The sequence below is a fragment of the Montipora foliosa genome, chromosome 13 (genome assembly GCF_036669935.1).
Source record: "Montipora foliosa isolate CH-2021 chromosome 13, ASM3666993v2, whole genome shotgun sequence".
Classification (NCBI taxonomy): Eukaryota; Metazoa; Cnidaria; class Anthozoa; order Scleractinia; family Acroporidae; genus Montipora; species Montipora foliosa.
In genome coordinates this window covers 39,363,982-39,383,477 of record NC_090881.1, presented here as the reverse complement: position 1 = coordinate 39,383,477, position 19,496 = coordinate 39,363,982, and the positions used below count along the sequence as shown (strand labels likewise).

At 39.0% G+C, this 19,496-nt stretch overlaps 1 protein-coding gene across 3 annotated transcripts in view; it reads left to right on the top strand.

The window, feature by feature from the left end:
• LOC137983199 (neural cell adhesion molecule 2-like) overlaps positions 1 to 19,496 on the top strand; it is a 63,827-nt gene that overhangs the window by 21,709 nt on the left and 22,622 nt on the right. For 2 of the 3 annotated variants that reach the window (XM_068830388.1, XM_068830386.1), the window contains exon 3: positions 14,703 to 14,945. In XM_068830388.1, the coding sequence (XP_068686489.1) occupies positions 14,703 to 14,945 (243 nt within the window). Of the gene's footprint in view, positions 1 to 12,451; positions 12,899 to 14,702; positions 14,946 to 19,496 lie in introns of those variants that run through there. The other variant, XM_068830387.1, reaches the window with a different exon arrangement.

Below are 19,496 nucleotides of genomic sequence, written 5' to 3'. Positions count from 1 at the left end.
TTTTTCTTTCAGTTAATATTGCCTTTACTCCTACTTTTCTCCTAAAAAAAATATATTTTATACACATTTGAATATTTTATACAAATAAAAACATCAGAAAAACACTTTGTAAAACATTTCATTTTTTGTCTAAATATCCGCTTTTTTCACGTACTTCCGGTTAGGTGCTTCACTACTTCCGGTCAAAATGGCGGCCATATAAGAAATCGATCCAAAAAACCGGTTTAACAGGAAAAATTGCGATAGCACCATATCACATATTAATCCTCATGTTTTTCCCTATATTTCCTGTAAACTTGGTGCTTTTAACAGAAAGTGAATAATTATTTGGCCCCTAATCTGCACATATCTGCCCCACTATTAAGGGCCTTTATAAATCAGCAATCAAGTAACTAGAATCTCAATCTGCATTACACTGTAGTACCTCACATTTTCATAATAAAAACATCCAGTCGCTCTTGTACATTGACATTATTCTTAAATATAATCAAATATTTCCTTTCGGAATCTGTGTCATTGTAAATACATTAATTAACTATTTCATCCTTGCTCCACCCAACTCGATTAGCAATAATTATAATAGACGTTGTTGTTGTTGTTGTTGTAACATTGAGCGTGAAGCACTAGGTCTGGTATGGAAACTTGATAGATTCCACTATTTTATTTATGGAACACAGTGTATCCACATTATCCAGTTGCCCAGCAAGACTCTAAAAATGTGTACTAAGAGCACTTAAGTATGATGTAAAAGTCACTTATGTCAAAGGCACTGATGTACCAGTTGCAGAATGATGCACTGTCAAGAGTTTGACCTCAACCTGCAGCAGCCAATAGCCAGCTACCACACCTTGACATCCATTATGTCACAAACAAGCTCCCTGCTTCACAAGCGTGACTGCAGCAGATCTGGGAGGAGACTACCTATGACCCCACCCTAAACAGATTGAAAGAAACGATTTGAAATGCCCAGAGTGACTCTATGACTATTGGAACTTCCTCAAAGAGCTAACTACTGAAGATGGCCTCAAACTGAGGCCCAGCCCAACTGCTTACCGAAAATGGACCACAGTACGGCTCCAAGGAATTCAAAGATTTCATAGAATCCTATGGTATTGAGCACCTTACCAGTTCTCCCCCATTATCCACAAGCAAACAGGTACCTCTCTGAATGCATGGTACAGACAGTAAACAACACACTCACAAAGTGTGACAAAGAAGGAGGAAATCCCTGCCTTGCACTGGTTTCATAGAGAGCCACACCCATTGACCACCACTTCAAGTCACCGGCAGAGCTACTAACCATTAGAAGGTTCAGAACACTGTTACCGATGTCCAGCCATGCAAGCCTTACACCTAATTCGGGGCAAGTTGAGGAGCAGTTGAAGAGGCAGCAAGACCACTATGGTCACTATTATAATCAGAAAGCAGGCCCAACCCTCAAACCACTCCATCCAGGCCATCCGGTATGGATACTTGACCACCATACCAAGACCTGGAAACCTGGAAACCGGAAACTGTCCTGAGAGCAGCGAAAGAACATGGATCGTACATTGTCAAAAACAACACCACAGATGGTGTATACTAACGTGCAAGGTCGCACCTCAGGCCAGACACAACAAGTTCCTGTACACACATTCCCACACCATTCCAAGTACCCACAGAAGTCATGAGACCACCATCACCATCCAGGGACATGGAGCCACCAGCAGGTGCAGACGATTAACCAACAGGAGACAGCCCAGAGCCCAGACCTCCTGCAAGGATCAAGCTGCACCCAGAGACAAGTGGAGGGTAAAGGACCAGATCCGGGTGGACAATGAAACCACCAGATAAACATTTACACGAGCCCTGTTGTTTCGCGTTATATAGAGTTAAGGACGGTGCCTACTAATTCAAAGGTGTTTTTGTCACGGTTTATGATTATGCAGGAAATGTAGATCTTAACAAGTGTTATTGAAATCCAAAAAGAAAACTGGGAGTAACCACACGTTTTTCAAAGATAATTGATGAACAATAATTATTTGTAAAAAGCTTTTAAATACAGGGCAATGTATGGCGTTCTTTCTCAAATTCAAGCTTAATTATCTCTCAAAAATGTGTGGTTACCCCCAATTTTCTTTTTGGATACCAAGAGTACTTACCAAGATCTACTTTCTGTGGATAGTTTTAAAGCTTGCAAAAATATCACTGTATTAGTAAGCATCACTGATAGGAAACCAGAGTATCTCGAGATGCGCAGCATGCATGCGCATTAACAGACTCTCAGCTTTGTGATTTCTCCCTTATCGTTAGTTGACTCTGATAGGACAATGCTATTTACCCAGTCTGTGGGTGTGTCAACCCTGGTAATGACACCTAACTTTAGCATCTTGTCAATCTCTTGTCTATAGAGCTCTCGTAGGTGGACTGGTACTGACCGTGGAGGGTGGACAATAGTCTCTGCCTCTGGTTTTAGGGTTATGTGATATGGTTTCATATGGAATTCTCCTAATACATCAAAACGATCTTGGAAGTCAGTGGGGTGTTTCTCTTTGGTGAGCGGAGTGTACGATCTGTCACCTGACTGGTTGCTGGGTGGGTGATTGGTTGCTTCTTTGCTCTCCAGTTTCTTTGTAAGGTTGCAGTTAAATTTCACAAGTTCTAAGTCGCTGCAAGTTTTACACTCCAATATTGGTGGGCTAAGGACTTTGGTAACTTCGAAGGTGGCTACCCTTGCATCTACTTTGTGGTGTGTATACAACTGACAAGAGTCAAGGTTGTCTATATTGTGTCCTCCATAAGTGGGGAAATTACTTTCAGCCCTGCACCTGTGTGAATTTTGCATGTGATTGGTGTAGTGTGTCTGTGGTATGGTTTAGCAGTGAACTGCATTTCAATCAGTGCTTATATTGGTTTGGTCATGGTGTGACTGCATCTTGTCAATTTCACCCATGCAATTGTTTGTCTGCGAACAGTGTTCTGCAGGTAATGCTGCTAAGAAGATATTTTCATTAGGGTCAGATTCCCCTGGGTCGTTGCTTTCACCATGGAGTGCATTTACACCTGAGGGTTTCATTTTCAAGCACATAATTTTATGTTGGTAGTGTCCAACTTTATGACAGTTAGAGCACTTTGAATTGTTTGCTGGACATTTCCGCTGGTTATCATGGGGTGCACCACCACATCTCCCACACCCGGATTTAGGTTTGTCAGTCAGTGTTTGTTAGGTTTCTTTCCTTGTGACCTCCTCACCCCTTTCCAGATTTTCTTTTTGGCTCGGTTTTGCCCTTGCTGAAATCTTTTTGTCAAGGAGATTAACTTGATTGTAGTTTGTCATGGCAGCTAATTGCGTGTTAGTTGCTTCTTATGTCTGTACAATTTGTCTAGCTTTCTGAAGGGTTAGCTTGTTTCCTTCTGGAATACACTTCTTTCGTACATTGTCTTAGTCTAGTCCATCACAAGTCCATCACGCAACAATTCATCATTCATGTCAGCTGGGTAACCACTATTTTGAACCAGCAGTTTTGTTTCTGTGAGAAATTCATGTAGGTGTTAGTTTTGTTTCAAGCTTCGGAGGTAAAAGCAATTCAATATGGGTTTTTACATGTTCTTCCAGTCGTTTCCAATCTTTAGCTGAGCTTTTTTGCTCCTCTTCGGACAAGTCCCATGTGTTGTACAGATCTAATCCATAATCTCCCATCCAAAGGAGTAAATATTTGCATTTCTGTTCATTAGTCCTCCATTTTAGAGGGCCTTCAAAGAGTAATTCGCACTTTTGCTTCAAGCGTTTCAGCCTTTGTGCCAAGTAGGGACCCGGAGTCCAATCGATTTTCGGTAATTCAAAACCAATTTAATATTAAGTCGTTCATTTCTCCTTGCTTTAATCCAGCTTGTCGCTAGGTCAATAAAAGGTAACTTACAGTTTGTTGCTTGCGAGACTTCGGACCTTCTAGTCACATCCCGCTTCTGCCAACCATGTTTTACTTTCTTTCACATTTGTTACAACTCTAACATGCATGGCCGCTAAACGTGCAGCCAACTACTTAGCGTAATGAACAGGTGACATGTAACGCGTGACCTACATGTATACTGTGACATAAGCTAGGTCAACTACTACTTTTCTTTACTCCAAAAATAGCACTGTCTTCACTGCGTTTAAGATTAGGGATAGCATGAGTGACTTGATACAGAAATCATCGAACAAGTGGGTCTGTGTTGAATCATACATGCACACATACTTTGGTTGAATTAATTAAGCATCAAAGGATATTGAAATTGGCCATTAATGCCCATAATGTTTCTAGTGGCTGAATGCGTTTTAGTGTGTTCCACTCATTGTTAATGGAAGGCTTAGCTTCCCAGCAATTGACATTTCTTGTTCTAAACAAAATCATGTCCCCATGATTGTGTTTTAGGGAAATTCAGATTCCAGAGCTGCTAGAGTGACTCGTTTTTGTTTTTGCTGTTGTGGGCAGACAGTGAAAACTTATGACTACAATAGGTTAGCACATACTGAAAAAGAACCTTGCATCATACAGTATTTTGGTCAATTTTAGCCCCAAGCATGATTTCAAAAGAGCTTTCTGTGTGAAAGATACATTTATCATGCCTAATTGAGTTCAGCTTTCCTTCTTAATTTAAGTTGCTCACTAATTGACTTATCTACTGTCTCATTAGATTATGAGTGACATTTTATTTGACTGCTACATGTACCTCATAGAGGCAAGGCCACTTTGTCATACCTTTGAAAAACGGATGTCCGCATCGTTGTCATTGCCCCCATGTTTGCTTAAAATTAATTTTAGCTCTTTTCCACCATTAATATTATCAGGCCTTCTGATATTACGCGATGGTGCGATTTCGCACAATCGACCTCAAATCGCACCCGATCGCACAATTCACGAAAAATCGCATAATTCACAAAAGGACGCACAAAATTCATAAAATGAAACATAAATCAACACGTTCCTTAGAAATTCCTGCATAAATACGCCATTTTAAAGATGATTTGTCTTGGAAAAAGGCTAAAAAGCCTTCGTCACCTTCGATTTCGTAAACATTCGAAGTTCAAGGCTTTATTTTTCATGTCGGGGACCTGGTACGAGTCTCCTTCTATTGGTGCAACACAAACACGCACTTATATACACACCACTGAAATGACACAGTTGTCTTCTCTTAGAGAAGAGATTTGTGAAAATAAGCGAAGTTGTAAGTCTTTCGGCAAAATGTAGTTTCTTTCGTTGAAAACTGATAAAAACTTACTCATGGATAAGTTTGTTGAGAAAACGCTCGCTTTTTCTTCGACGAAGAAGGAAGTTCCCACCTTCCGCCCAATCTGACAGCTCACGATCGAGCAAGAAAGTACCTCACAGGTACGCTCCAACGTGGACGATGGACTGATGTTTTTCTCGTCGTGCAATATTAGGGCCTTTTATGAGAGAAAGTAAGCCGCGGCTTACTCTGGCCACGGTGTACAAAAAGGAACTATTTATACGAATGTATATTCCCAGGTCAATATAAGCCGCGGCTTGAAAAAAACGTGAACGTAGATTTTATACCATTGATACGGGGTGAACATTCGAGTCTTCTGTAAGCCGCGGCCTGAGAAAGCCGCCGCTTATTTTCTCTCGTCTAAATGGGGGTATGGCCCTATTGTGATTGACCATCTTCGGAAGTTCGTGGTTGACAAGCACCTTGATCATTCATTTGGCATGAATCTTAAAAAGATCTTAATTAAACACTGGCACCTTATAGCGGGCAACCATAATCTCGCGCGAATATTCAAAAATCCCCCAATGGTTGCTTATCGAAAGGACAAATCTCTGAAAAACTATCTTGTCAGAGCAAGAATTCCTTCACTTTAATTTAACAATCAAGGAGTTATATACGGTAGGGGTCGAGTGACAGCATTACAACAACGAAGCGGTATCGAAACCTGCAGGCGAGGCTATTCGACAGCTGGGAGAAGTACGAAAGGAAAGAGAAGACGGCCGCACAGTTGCTGAAAACGTGCTCACATCTCAACGGCCCCACCCGTGGAAACTGAAGAAGTCAGTAAAAACCACAATCAAAAAACGGCTCCTTTAGGAGTTTGCAAAAGTATATGACCAGCAATAAACTATCAATAAAGAAACCTAATAAAATTTGAGGGGGGATTGGGGCGCATTCAATGACAAATATGGCGGTTCACATCAACAATCCCTCTCATGAAGTGAATTGCAAGTTATCTAATTACTGGGTTGCCTATGGCAAACCAGTCGAGGTCTTCGTTTAGTTTGTTTGTTTTCTTTTTACTGGGTTGCCAAACCCAGTCGGAATCTCGGTTTCATTTCGTGGGTTTTTTTGTTATTTTTTTCCGTGTCGGGAAAAGTCTTGCCCGTCACTCCCCTGCTAAGTGGTGTCTTTGTGCATAGAGTCTTCTTTGCGTATTTTGTTAGGTTTGAGGGGGCTAGGGTAATGCGTAACTTGCTCTGCACAATTAACCTGTAATGGCGTCGAAAGTCATTGTAACGCGAATGGCTTTTTAGTACATCTTTAAAGAAAATATACCCACATGGAGCTCAAGAATGGAACGTCAAGACAGGCGGTGAAACATAAAGATCTGGAATCTTAAAAAAGCGACGAGTAATGGACTTCGACAGCGTGAATCTTTCGCCCGTCAAGCCGAAATCAAAATATGCTGTACTTCTAATATTTCGCCAAGGTGGTGTTACGTACAACACTGAAACCAAATGGAAATTTCTCTGGTAACTTACGGGTTCAACAAAGACAGAAGGAATCGAACACCACAAGTAGATCTGTGATCTCTGTTGTGTGTCTCACAGTGTTTACTGAAGTCGCATCTATTTAAAGTTTGCCTGTTTGTCTGGCAAGTAACATTCATTTTGTACTCAACTCTGCAAAGGTTTAAAAAAATTGGAAATGTGACAGTGAAAAATTACTTGAATGAAAGCTTGTTGTCTCTTTTGTGCTTTATTATTTACGGTCAAGATTCTTTCGAAAAGGGTTGAATGTGAACAGCAGTCAGAAATTTATTTAATTGCTTATGCTTTGTCATTGTGTGTTTCGCTTGCACGCACGCAACTGAAATAGGAAGGGTTTCTTGCCTCTTATAGCAAATATGTTGCTTGTTTCAAGAAATGTTTCGGTGGAAAATATTTCTGTAAAATTTCCAGCTTTTGTAAATTTATCATGTTGTGTAATTTCCGAGAAGAGCAAATTTGCATACATGTGTTGAAATGTGATACGGGGAGAATTTTTGTGGTAACACATAAGTCACGAAAATTAACAGCGTGCTTGAGTTTCAACAAAATGACCCCCAAAATCGGCAAAAGATTGTAACGCTGATGAATAATAAAGTAGCTACTATTACCAAAACGATGGAATTACCTGGTGATAAATAACCTTGTCTTGGAGAGTAAATTTTTGATTTTCCAGAAACAATGGTCAACCTCTGAGAGTTGGGCGATTGTGATCTTTGTGTTGAATGGGTATATATATAAATGAAAATTTTGCAGTTATATTTATCTACAGATAATTAATAAAAGTTCGCACAAAGCTTTATCAGTATACTTTTATTATATAACGAAGGAAAATTTCGCAGTAATTGAAATCTCATTAACTGCGAAAGATTTTCCACAACTAAATATGAATGAGAATTTTGCAGTTATATTTATATACCGAAGGAAAATTTCGCAGTAATTGAAATCTCATTAACTGCGAAAGATTTTCCACAACTGTTACTGGAGGCACAAATTTCGCAGTTATCAAAATGTCATTAACGGCGAAAGATTTCCCACCGAATGAATACGGGAATCACAAATTTTGCAGTTATTGAAATGTCAGCAACGGCGAAACGTTTCGCCCTTAAGCATGTATTAGAACCACAGATTTCGTAGTAAATGAAATGTCATTAACGGTGAAAGTTTCCCGCTAAAGATGTATTGCAACCTCAAATTTCGCAGTTATTGAAATGTCATTAACGGTGAAACGTTTCCCTCTCTCCCTCTCCTTATTACAGGACAGATTGACTACTTCGCCGTTAATGACATTTGAATAACTGCGAATTGTTCTTTCTATTTTATTATGTTGATGGTCTTCTTCGCCGTTAATAAGATTGCAATAACTGCGAAATATTCCCTGTATTTCATTATTATTATTGGCTACTTCGCCGTTAATGAAATTTCAATAACTGCGAAGTATTTCCTTCATTCTATTTTTGTTATTGGCTACTTCGCGGTTAATGAAATTTAAATAACTGCGAAATATTCTCTCTATTCTATTGTTTCGATTGGCTAATTCGCCGTTAATTAAATTTCATTAACTGCGAAATATCTTCGCTAATATATTAGTGTGATTGGCTACTTTGCCGTTAATGACATTTGAATAACTGCCAATTGTTCTCTCTACTCTATTATTTTGATTGTCTTCTTCGCCATAAATAAAATTCCAATAACTGCGGAATATTCCCTTTATTTCATGATTTTTATTGGCTACTTCGCCGTTAATGAAATTTCAATAACTGCGAAGTATTTCCTTCATTCTATTAAATTCAGGTCCATTTAAATCAAACTAGGTAAATTTACATGAAACTACGGGAATTTAATTAACCTAGGTTATTTATTAACTGTTTGAAAAGGGATTTTCTTTATGGGGTGTGGTTAAAAAAAAAGGGGCACGGTTTTTTTAGTGGGGTTGAAAACAAAACAAAACCCAAAAAATCGCCTTTCCCTCCTCCCACTTTCCTCTCTACTCTCTTCCTTTCTGTTATTACTCCCTTTCTGTCTGTCCCTATCCCTCTTAACCTGCCATCCCCTGATCCATTCGTCATACCTATCACTACTTCATGCACCCTTGATCCATTCAATTCTAATGTGTACACGAGAGAAAGTTTACTGGTGCGCAATGCGTGGCCCTTTACGTTTCGTTAAACGGCTGACACAAGTTGTATTGATTCAGAGATATTCTACCAAACATTGGGTGAAGTTAAAGCTTCCAAAAAGACAAAAGCAAGCAAAATAACCCTTTATATTGACGCCAACTGTTACAACGATGCAGTGACGTGATTAGAAACACGTAATGAAGACAGCAAGGACAGAACTAATCTGACAAATCAAGGCGTAGCAATTATCAAAAGACAAGATGGACAAGTATATCAAGCGAAACTAAGAATCAGTACTGAGTATGCCAAGAAGTAATACAACTCTTCGTGTCACTCTGCTCGATACACAAAGAACAAATGTCGATCACCAGCAGGCAAAAACAGCCTGTAGTAGCCCCTATTCAAGCAAGTGAATTCCTAACGCATTTGCAAATGGACCTAATGGACCTTAGAAACTTACCATGTACATGTTCATGTCATCTTTGGATTCTCCACATGATTGATCATTTCACAAAATGTTCAGAAGAAGAAGAAGAACCTAAACGTGCTTGTTATTCACTTATCAAGTCAACAAAGGAGATAAGGACACCTCAACAGGAAAAAGCAGGAAACACACAAAGAAAATACAAAAAAAAAAAATAACAAGCAAACCCAATACTATTTCATTCCAAGTCATGATCAACAACTTTGTCAAAAGAAAAATTAATTAAGTGGACAAAAGTCCATTTCAACCAAACACACTTCTTGGTAAAGTAATTGAAAAAGAAAATCGATTTATGAAAGTTGTAACCAAATTTGGAATTATGGACACTTGGATTGCATGCGCACCAAACAGACTACAAATTCCTGAAGACATGAATGAGTTAATAGGCACAACTAAAACAATAAGTTTCAATGCCGTATGCAAAGAGGTCCGTACAAAAACGACCGAGGGCCAATATTCCCCAGTACGGCTCGAGCTAGCTCAGTTAGTAAGTAGTTTATTATATGGCTTTTTAATTACCTTTTGCTTTGTTTTTGCAAGCCCGTAATCGGCCCGTGGGCATTACGGGAGAATAATGCCCTACAATTCAGTCACAATTGGCCAATCAGAGCGCGCGTTATATCGGCTACAAACACAAGCGATATAATAAATTATGGTTATTGGCTACTTCGCCGTTAATGGAATTTCATTAACTGCGAAATATCTTCGCTAACCTATTATTGTCGTTGACTACTTCGCCGTTAATGACATTTCAATAACTGCGAATTATTCTCTCTACTCTAATATGTTGATTGTCTACTTCGCAGTTAATAAAATTGCAATAACTGCGAAATATTCCCTTTATTCTATTACCGTTATTGGCTGCTTCCCGGTTAATGAAATTTAAATAACTGCGAAATATTCTCTCCATTCTGTTATTGTGATTGGCTACTTCTCCGTGAACGAAATTTCGATAACTGCGAAATATCCCCTCTATTCTATTGATGCGATTGGCTACTTCGCCGTTAAGGAAATTTCATTAACTGCGAAATATCTTCGCTATAATATTATTGTAATTGACTACTTCGCCGTTAATGGAATTTCATTAACTGCGAAATATCTTCGCTAACCTATTATTGTCGTTGACTACGTCGCCGTTAATGACATTTGAATAACTGCGAAATATTCTCTCTACTCTTATATGTTGATTGTCTACTTCGCAGTTAATAAAATTGCAATAACTGCGAAATATTCCCTTTATTCTATTATCGTTATTGGCTGCTTCCCGGTTAATGAAATTGAAATAACTGCGAAATATTCTCTCCATTCTGTTATTGTGATTGGCTACTTCGCCGTTAACGAAATTTCGATAACTGAGAAATATCCCCTCTATTCTATTGATGCGATTGGCTACTTCGCCGTTAAGGAAATTTCATTAACTGCGAAATATCTTCGCTATAATATCATTGTAATTGACTACTTCGCCGTTAATGGAATTTCATTAACTGCGAAATATCTTCGCTAACCTGTTATTGCAATTGTCGTTGACTACTTCGCCGTTAATGACATTTGAATAACTGCGAATTATTCTCTCTACTCTTATTTGTTGATTGTCTACTTCGCAGTTAACGAAATTTCGATAACTGCGAAATATCCCCTCTATTTTATTGATGCGATTGGCTCCTTCGCCGTTAAAGAAATTTCATTAACTGCGAAATATCTTCGCTAGAATATTATTGTGATTAACTACTTCGCCGTTAATGACATTTGAATAACCGCGAATTATTCATTCTGTATTATACATTGAGTGCCTTTGTTGCGAAATTTTATTGTTATCTATAGAGTAGAATAATTGCAAAATTTTCATTTGTAAAAGTACCGGTGTTGAATTCGCACATTTCTTGTCAAAATTTATAACAATCGAAGGAAAAAGAAAACTAACAAAAACAAAAACCCGGTAGCTTGGCATCATTTGACACAGATGCTTCACTGTTTCGCGAGTAAACATGCCGCGGTTAAATAACGCGGTAACTTGATCACTGCGCCCGCTGAATTCGATGTGCGATTTACTCGGTGCAGCCAAACTTGTACAATTACAACAAAACAACTAAAATCTCCCAAACTGTTTTTCGCTGATGGTAACTTTTTATATTCGTGGTTCCAAATTAATGTTGTTTTCATGTCGTAGATTTTGTTACCGATGGCAAAATATTTTATTCTCGATCGACCGTCCTGAAACTTCCTTCTGGTCTTCTTAAATATTTGTTTTGCACAAAGCAAGCTAACAAAATCTGTATCTTGCTTGGTTCGCATTTGATAGCATTAAAACAGAATTTTTGGTCCTATGCTTCTGTTACTGATGAGTGATATATTTCTTACTAACCCCGCCGAACAGGGATAAAATTTCAGCTTTCAACTTTTGTTTACAAAGCTGTCAGATGCTGTCAGTGCACGCTTACGCTTGTGGTGGAAAGAAGTTGCATGATCAACATGTCAGCCCAGAAGCCAATGTTTCTCGATTCCCATTTATTTTCTTCAATCTGTCTGGGTTCAGTACTTTGCTAGTAACCACATGTCTTCTCAAGGGGCTATTTATCTAAGACTTCTACCATGGCGCTGCAACGATAGACAATACCAAAACAATATCGTGTACTGTCAGACCTACATATTACGCAAAGACAACTGTCAACATGTCATCCCAGAAGACAATGTTTTTCACTTTCCATTTATTTTCTTCAATCTTTCTGGGCTCAGTACTTTGCTAGTAACCACATGTCATGCTAATACCAAAACAATATCGTGCACTGTTAGAGCTACATATTACGCAAGGACAACTTGAATCTCCTGGAAGACAACACACAGCTCAGTTGACATTATGGAATAAATCGCTGTGTTACTTCACTACCACACGTAAGCAATGCGTGTCAATTTTTTTTAAAGAGGACAGGAATTTCTTCTTTCTGACAAATGATTAATTAATAGGCCGGTAGCCAGGTTTTTAACCTCAGAAAAGGATCTTTTTCGTCGTACGAACGTGTGAGGACCTGTGAGCCAAAGGGCCTCTGCTGGTATGACTTCTGGTATGACTTCTGGTATGACTTCTAGGTGACCCCCCCCCCCCCCCCCTAACTTGAAAAAAATTGCGTGGAACGCTGCACTTACCACAGGCAACCCAGTGTACCCTCAGGGAGGGTCTAGTTTTTCTTTTTTTTAGTTTTTTTTTTTTCCGTGTCGGTAAAAGTCTTGCCTGTCACTCCCCTGGTAAGTGGTGTCTTTGTGCATAGAGCCTTCTATGCGTATGTTCGTAGGATCGAGAGGGTAGTGGAACTGCGTAGATTTCTCTGGTGGACACAGTAGAATCATTAACTTAGCCTGCAATGGCGTCGCAAGTCATGTAACGCGAATGGCGTTTTAGTGGATCCTTAAACAAAATATACCCTTATGGAGCTCAATAATGGAAAGGCAGTTGGATATACTAGGCAGGAAGCTCAAAAGCGACGAGTACTGGACTTCGACAACAATCTATCGCCCGTCGAGACGAAATCAAAGTGAGCTCTATTTACCTGAAGTACATGGTAATTTGACGCGATTGAGTTTCTTGTCTTCACGCACGCAATGGAATAGGAAGAGGTTTTCGTCTCTAAGAGCAAATATGTTGTTAGTTTCAATAATTTTTTCGCTGGAAAAGGATTCTGTGGTATTTTCTGCCTTTGTGAATTATAATATCATGTTATGTATTGAATATTCGAGCTTAAGGTTGAAATGTGATATGGGAGAAGTTTTTTAGTATTGCTCTGTAAGCAGGAAGGGTTCACAGGCCTGTTGGAAGCGTGCTTGAGTTTCAACAAAATGAGCCCCAAAATCAGTGAAAACTTGTGACGCAGATGAATAATAAAGTAGCTGCTATTTCCAAAATGATGGAATTACCTGGTGATAAATAACGTCGTACGCGTCTTGGAGAGTAAATTTTGACTTTGCATAAATAAGAGTTGGGCGATTGTGATCTTTGTTTTGACTTCGCTCATTTCATTGTCAAACTTTATAACACTTGACTGAAAAAGAAACTTACAAAAACCCGGTATCTTGCCATCATTTGACACAGATGCTTCACTGTTTGGGGAGTAAACATGCCGCGGTAACTTAATCACGGCGCCCGCTGAATTCCGGCCATGTCACTTTCGATTTTGCAATTTACTTGAACGTAGCAAAAATCTCCCAAAATGTTTGTCGCTGATCGTAACTTTTTATATTCTATATTTAAGGTTCAAAATTAATGTTGTTTTGATGTCGTAAATATTTTATTCTCGATCGACCGTTCGGGAAACTTCCTTCTGCTCTTTCTGAAAACTGTGTATCAATAGTTATTTGCTTTTTCATCAATATTTGTTTTGCATAAAGCAAGCTAACAAGATCTGTACCTTGCTGAGTTCGCATTTGTTAGAGTTAATAGTATGTTTTATGAGGGGAATGTTGTCTTGGTCTCCCATCCAAACACTAACCCCGCCCGGCAGGGCTTAACTTCAGTGAACTTTAGTATTAGAAAGCTGTCAGATGCTCAGAGGGTACACTTGTGGTAAACAGAAGTTGTGGGGGAACTTGAAAATTATCAACATGTCAGCCCAGAAGCCAATGTTTCTCGCTTCTCCTTTATTTGTTGTTCTTCAGAGACTGGAATGCTGTATTTCAATACCACACAATTCAGTGCCTTCTGATTTTCTGTAGCACGTACCACAGGCAACCCAGTGTATGCTTCACAGAAGCATCTCGTTGACAATTATTTTCAACGAAAAAGGTGTTTTTGGACGTTGGCGAACTGACATATGAGCGTTGGCGAACTGACATTAGGCGTTGGCGAACCGACTTCATACGTTGGCGAACAGGTCGTTGGCGAACTGACACGTTGGCGAAACGACTGGTATTCCTTTTAACGTGGTGCACCGGTAGTGCAGAAGACCTCATTTTTTTATTTATCCCAACTAATGTCGATCGAGATACATAATTACTGTTCCTTTGTGTTCAAAATGTCTTTAGGGCAGCAAAAAAGTGTGTTTCTTAACCTGAAACCTTATAAAACAAGCTTAAAATTGCTGAGAAAAAAATCGCATAATTGGCATTTCTAATCGCACAATCTGCCCTGAAAAAATCGCATAATTTGCATTTTTTAATCGCACCCTATCAGAAGGCCTGTATTATACAGAAAGGATAATTTTAATTGCCTTTTGTGTACTTCCTAATTAGGGTACTTTTCATATTTTGTTGTTGTTGTTTATGTGGTTGTTGAATATCAATTATCGCTTCATAGTGTGCAATATTATTTATGGTAAATGAAGAAGGAAAGTTTGTTTCTTTAAGTTTCTTTATCATGTCTTAATTTCACAGCTCCACCATATATCACTAGCATCTCTGATAATCAAACAGTGAATGAGGGAAATGACTTAACACTTCACTGCGACGCCAGTGGTAACCCAGCTCCCAACACCACCTGGACAAGGCTTTTGGATAACAGAGTTGTCACTATGCCCCTCACTAACATCACAAGACAACATGAAGGTGGCTACAGATGCACTGCCAATAATGGCATTGGAAAAGTAGCTTCCAAAGATGTCTTCATCACAGTACATTGTGAGTGTTAACTTAAATAACTTTTATATTTTATCCATTGGCGACAATTTTTAATAAGGGATTATGCTTAAAGAAGAATGTCAGCCTGTGTATCCATGATCGTTGGGACCTCTTAATTTGCCAGGATCAAACAATATTATTGTTTTTATGCTGTTGATATTATCTTAATCATTTAATTATTAACACCACCTTAAGCACCTAAACAACTGCCCACTGCCCCAATGTTAGGAACAGTATGTAGCTATTACAATATATAGGATTGGCTCAGAAAACAATGGACCTCAAAAAATGACCAATCAACCATGGACCCTAACCCTAAGAACAATAGAACTGCTTCCTAAAGGGATCCAATGAAATTAGAGGTTGTAAAGAGCTGCATTCTACATGTATCTTGAATCGTATGCACCCTAAAAAGCTAATGTTGTCAGGGGGAGTGGGGGAGAGGCCTTGCCAAGTAAAAAGGGGTGGTTATTAATGGCTGATTGGGACTGTGCAGTCATGCTAAAAAAGTGCCGGTGTTGATCCAACACCTTTAACCAAAGTTGTAGATGCAGTGCCTGGTACCTGAGAGTAACCATTGGCAACAGAATGTGCCTTGAACTTTTCTTCCCTGTTGGGGCCTGGTTTTATTCAGTATTTCATAGACCTATTTGTCCCCTTCTATTAAAAGTTGTAACATCCTGCCCTGCACAGAAGTGTCACATTCAGGCCTACAGTGTACCTCCTGTCATTATTTTCATCCTTTCAACAACATTTACCAGTTTGAACACATCATTCATTTTGCAGTAGCCTAGTATTTTGTGCCACACACTGTATCTTGGCAATGTGCTCCACTTCTAGCCACTGCAAAGTTGAGAAAATACAGCTTGCCATATATGTTTCTTTGTGGATGCTTTTGTGTCATCTGGTGCACTCTGAGCTCAGTGGAATTTGGTGTCAAAAAAACAGTAAATACCCTATCAATTGCTCCTTGAACAGAAAATAATTATGTTGTACTTAATTGTAACTAGGTATACTACATGTACATCATTTATGTATAACGTGGAATATTGCCTATGTGTACACCACAATACAGTATACTATTTATTTGTTCCTCCCATAAGGGTTTTTGGAACTTCTCAATAGGGCTTTGCACTATTACTGAAAATAGATTGCGTTGTATGAAACCCCCCTTATAGACTCAGACAAACATTGCGATCTGCTAATTAAACGCAAGTGTATGTGCAAGTGCACAGATAGTGAAGGGAAAAAGCAGAAAACTTTGCTTTGGTCTGGATTAATTGCAAGCTGATACCATTCCATGACAAGGTGAAGGTCCTAGGAAACCTTAAAGTTTGTTACACTACAAGCGGCAAGCCAATTTTAGTGCACGCACCGGGGGTCCTCTGTCACCATAGAAATGTCAATGCCATTGACTCAAGTTTTTTGTAGGTGTCAGTTGGGAAACACTTTCCATTGCATACCTCCAACCTCAATGATGATAGGTTTCTGTCAGCTCCAATTGAGTGTTGGCATTTTTAGCACACAAGATAACAGATCACAAGAGTTAATATCCAGCAAATATCTGAGGGTTTGTTTGCGAGTCAGATACGTTTTTCAGAACTATTGTAGATGTTTGGCGCTCGTGACGATGTTTCGTCCTTTGGGTTGGTATTCGTGTTTACTTGCCTTGTCTCGACTAAAACACAACTTGGTTCGTGCTGATCGATTGACTCTTTAGAAAGCTTTCACGAAGGTTTAAGGAAATGTTAGTTTCACAGTCTTCCCGAATGCGATCAAGCGGCGGAATATTAAAGATGTCCACGATCGATGGTAATTGCAGTCTAGCATCCCCTGAATGGTTTCATAGAGGAACCAAGTGTTGTGAATTCTTTACGTTGGCAGTAGCTTAATTGCCATATCGGCTGGAAATTTGACGAGGAAAAACCCAGCCGTACGTTTATATTCTTGAAGTTAAATGCTTTTTCCCCCTAGGGAGTGAAATCAGCAATCACGATAGGAGTTTGTGTTTTTCTCATGTAAACGCCTATGAAATTCTTGAAACAGTCATTGAGAACGAGGAAATCTACCACATATCTTCCAGTTTACAGCGAAGGAACAACCGGTTGAGGATAAGGATCGATTGAAAGCGAAAAATATTCATTGAAAGCAGACAGCCCGTCAAATATACAGAAAGCTCGCCAAAATGCTCAACTGAGTCCGCCTAAATTTTCTGATGGTAATTCTCCTTTGAATTTATTTCGTTGATGATTTTAGTCTCTTCCCTCCCTCTAAATTACAGCCCATGGAGGTGTAGTTCTTTATTCAAGAATTTCCTTCCTTTATCATTTTAGTCTTTTCTCTTCCTCTGGCTTACAGGCGGCACGCCCAAGCCTTGGAGGTCAAGTTATTTATTTAAGATAATCATGATCACCTAACTTGGATGACTAACAAATTACAGTTGAGTGTCATTTGTTAAGAACTTTGCGAGTACCCATTTTGAATTTCTCCAAGAATAGTGAGTAATAGCAAAAATGCGACATACTACTACCTTATCAAAACCAAAATGTGTTCGCTCTGTCCGCCATTTGTTTTGCAATTTGTTTCACTGGGCAAGTTCTCAATGTCAAAAAACCTCTGCAATTTTGTCTTGCAACGCAATGTCTTCATAACGGCAACCAGCTGGGAACATTATGATTTTCGCTTTGTTTTTAAAGCGGCATTTCTGCTCGGAAAATCTCGCAGCTAAGAATACGCAAAAATCATGTATATGTGTTCTCTAAGCTACACACTAATTTCAGTTTCCTAGTACACCTAGGGTCTTATTATAGTAAAAAATTTCTGTTATTTTATTAATCTAATATGTAAATATTTGTCAGCCACTATCCTCTTCTGTAAATATGAATTATAGATATTACCCACCCAGGGGTAGCCATTAACCCCATCACTTAAAGGCTACCTTAACCGATTAAGAGGTAGCCACTAACCCCATGACTTAACGGCTACTTTTCCATCAATAAATTATATGTGGACTAAGAGGTAGCCACTAAATCAATGAGTTAACGGCTACCTTTGGATCGGAATATATATTGCAGACCTAGGGGTAGCCACTAACAAAGGTCATGGCTCTTTAATTAAGTAAGACAAGGAAATCTTGCCACATTGTAGGTGTACTGGCATTTACATAGCGGCGAGATTTGTGATACCTTTGGATCGGAATATGAATGAAGCTTCGCTTATGTTTAGTTGAGTTAACCTGGGTTGAGCCTGCAATCCAATAGAAAACCAGTACCTGGTCAGTAGTCAACTTAAAAAAAAAAAAACAGCTGACCTCAGTGAGCTCTAAGCATGAGCCTGCGATATGGGCACAGGATACTGGTCAGCGGTACCTTGTTTTGACAGGCATCAATTGATCAAAACTTGGATGTTCAATATCAAAGATGTATGCTGTAAACTATCTTGATTCTGGTCACATTGGCATATGTGGAGGGGTGGACGGAGGAACGTACGTACGGACGGTCGATGACGTCAAGGCTATAAAACCAAAATTTGTCGCATCAGTGGGTTACCATATTTTCTTAACTATCATGGTGCTCTGCGTGGGCGTGGAGCTCTGCTGTAAGTTATTTTTCGATAATCACAGTGCAAAATCCAAAAAGATGTCAAGTCCAAGTCACGGTTTAAGGGAGGTAAATTTAGCACAGCATCCGTTGAAGGCCAAACACACCAATTGAATGGTGTTTAGGGGCAGGTACAAAACACAGGTCACAGGGCACAGAGCACAGGTCATTGTTTTACCAATACAGAAAGTTAGTTTATCATACTTAAACTAGATTTAATTTTTTAAATTTTGAAGTTTACTTGCATATGCAAAGCTACTAACTTCTCATACGAGTAAGTCTCAGTATTTAACAAGATCTGTAAATTGATCAATTTCAGTGGCATGTTATTGTTCACTATTTGTCTAATTACATTGTATTTCGGTCTTCCTGTCCAGGAAACTGCATGGTTGTAATTAATGTCACTTGCTGAATTTAGATTTTCATTTAACATCAAAAGTGTACATGTAGGTCACGCTCCTTTTGTTTTAAGGTGCTAACATGCCATTTGCATGCATTGACCTTAGTCACTGTTTTCCAGGAGGGTGATAATTTTGTGCAAGCATATCAGTTTTATTTTCAGAACGAAATGATGGAAAAGTAAATTAAAGACTAAAACACATATCAGTGACAACCATGTGTTATGTATGAACAGAAAATATGCAACCATGCATGGAATTAAAAAAAAAGCAACTACAGATTCAACATTTACTATTTTCCTAAACAAATGATGAGTGACATCAGCTTTAAATATCCCTAAAATTATTTTGCTTTATCTCAGCAAAATGCTCCTTGCCCATCAGACGAGTCATGACAACAACTTCCTGGCTTGAACACTCTTAAATTTACTTTATCTCAGCTAGTGCTATACTTGCCAATCAGGCTAGTTGTGACAACAACCTCCAAGCCTGGTGGTCCACTCCTCTAGCCTTGCATTATCAGACAACACTTATGTCACACCCTGGTATCAGAC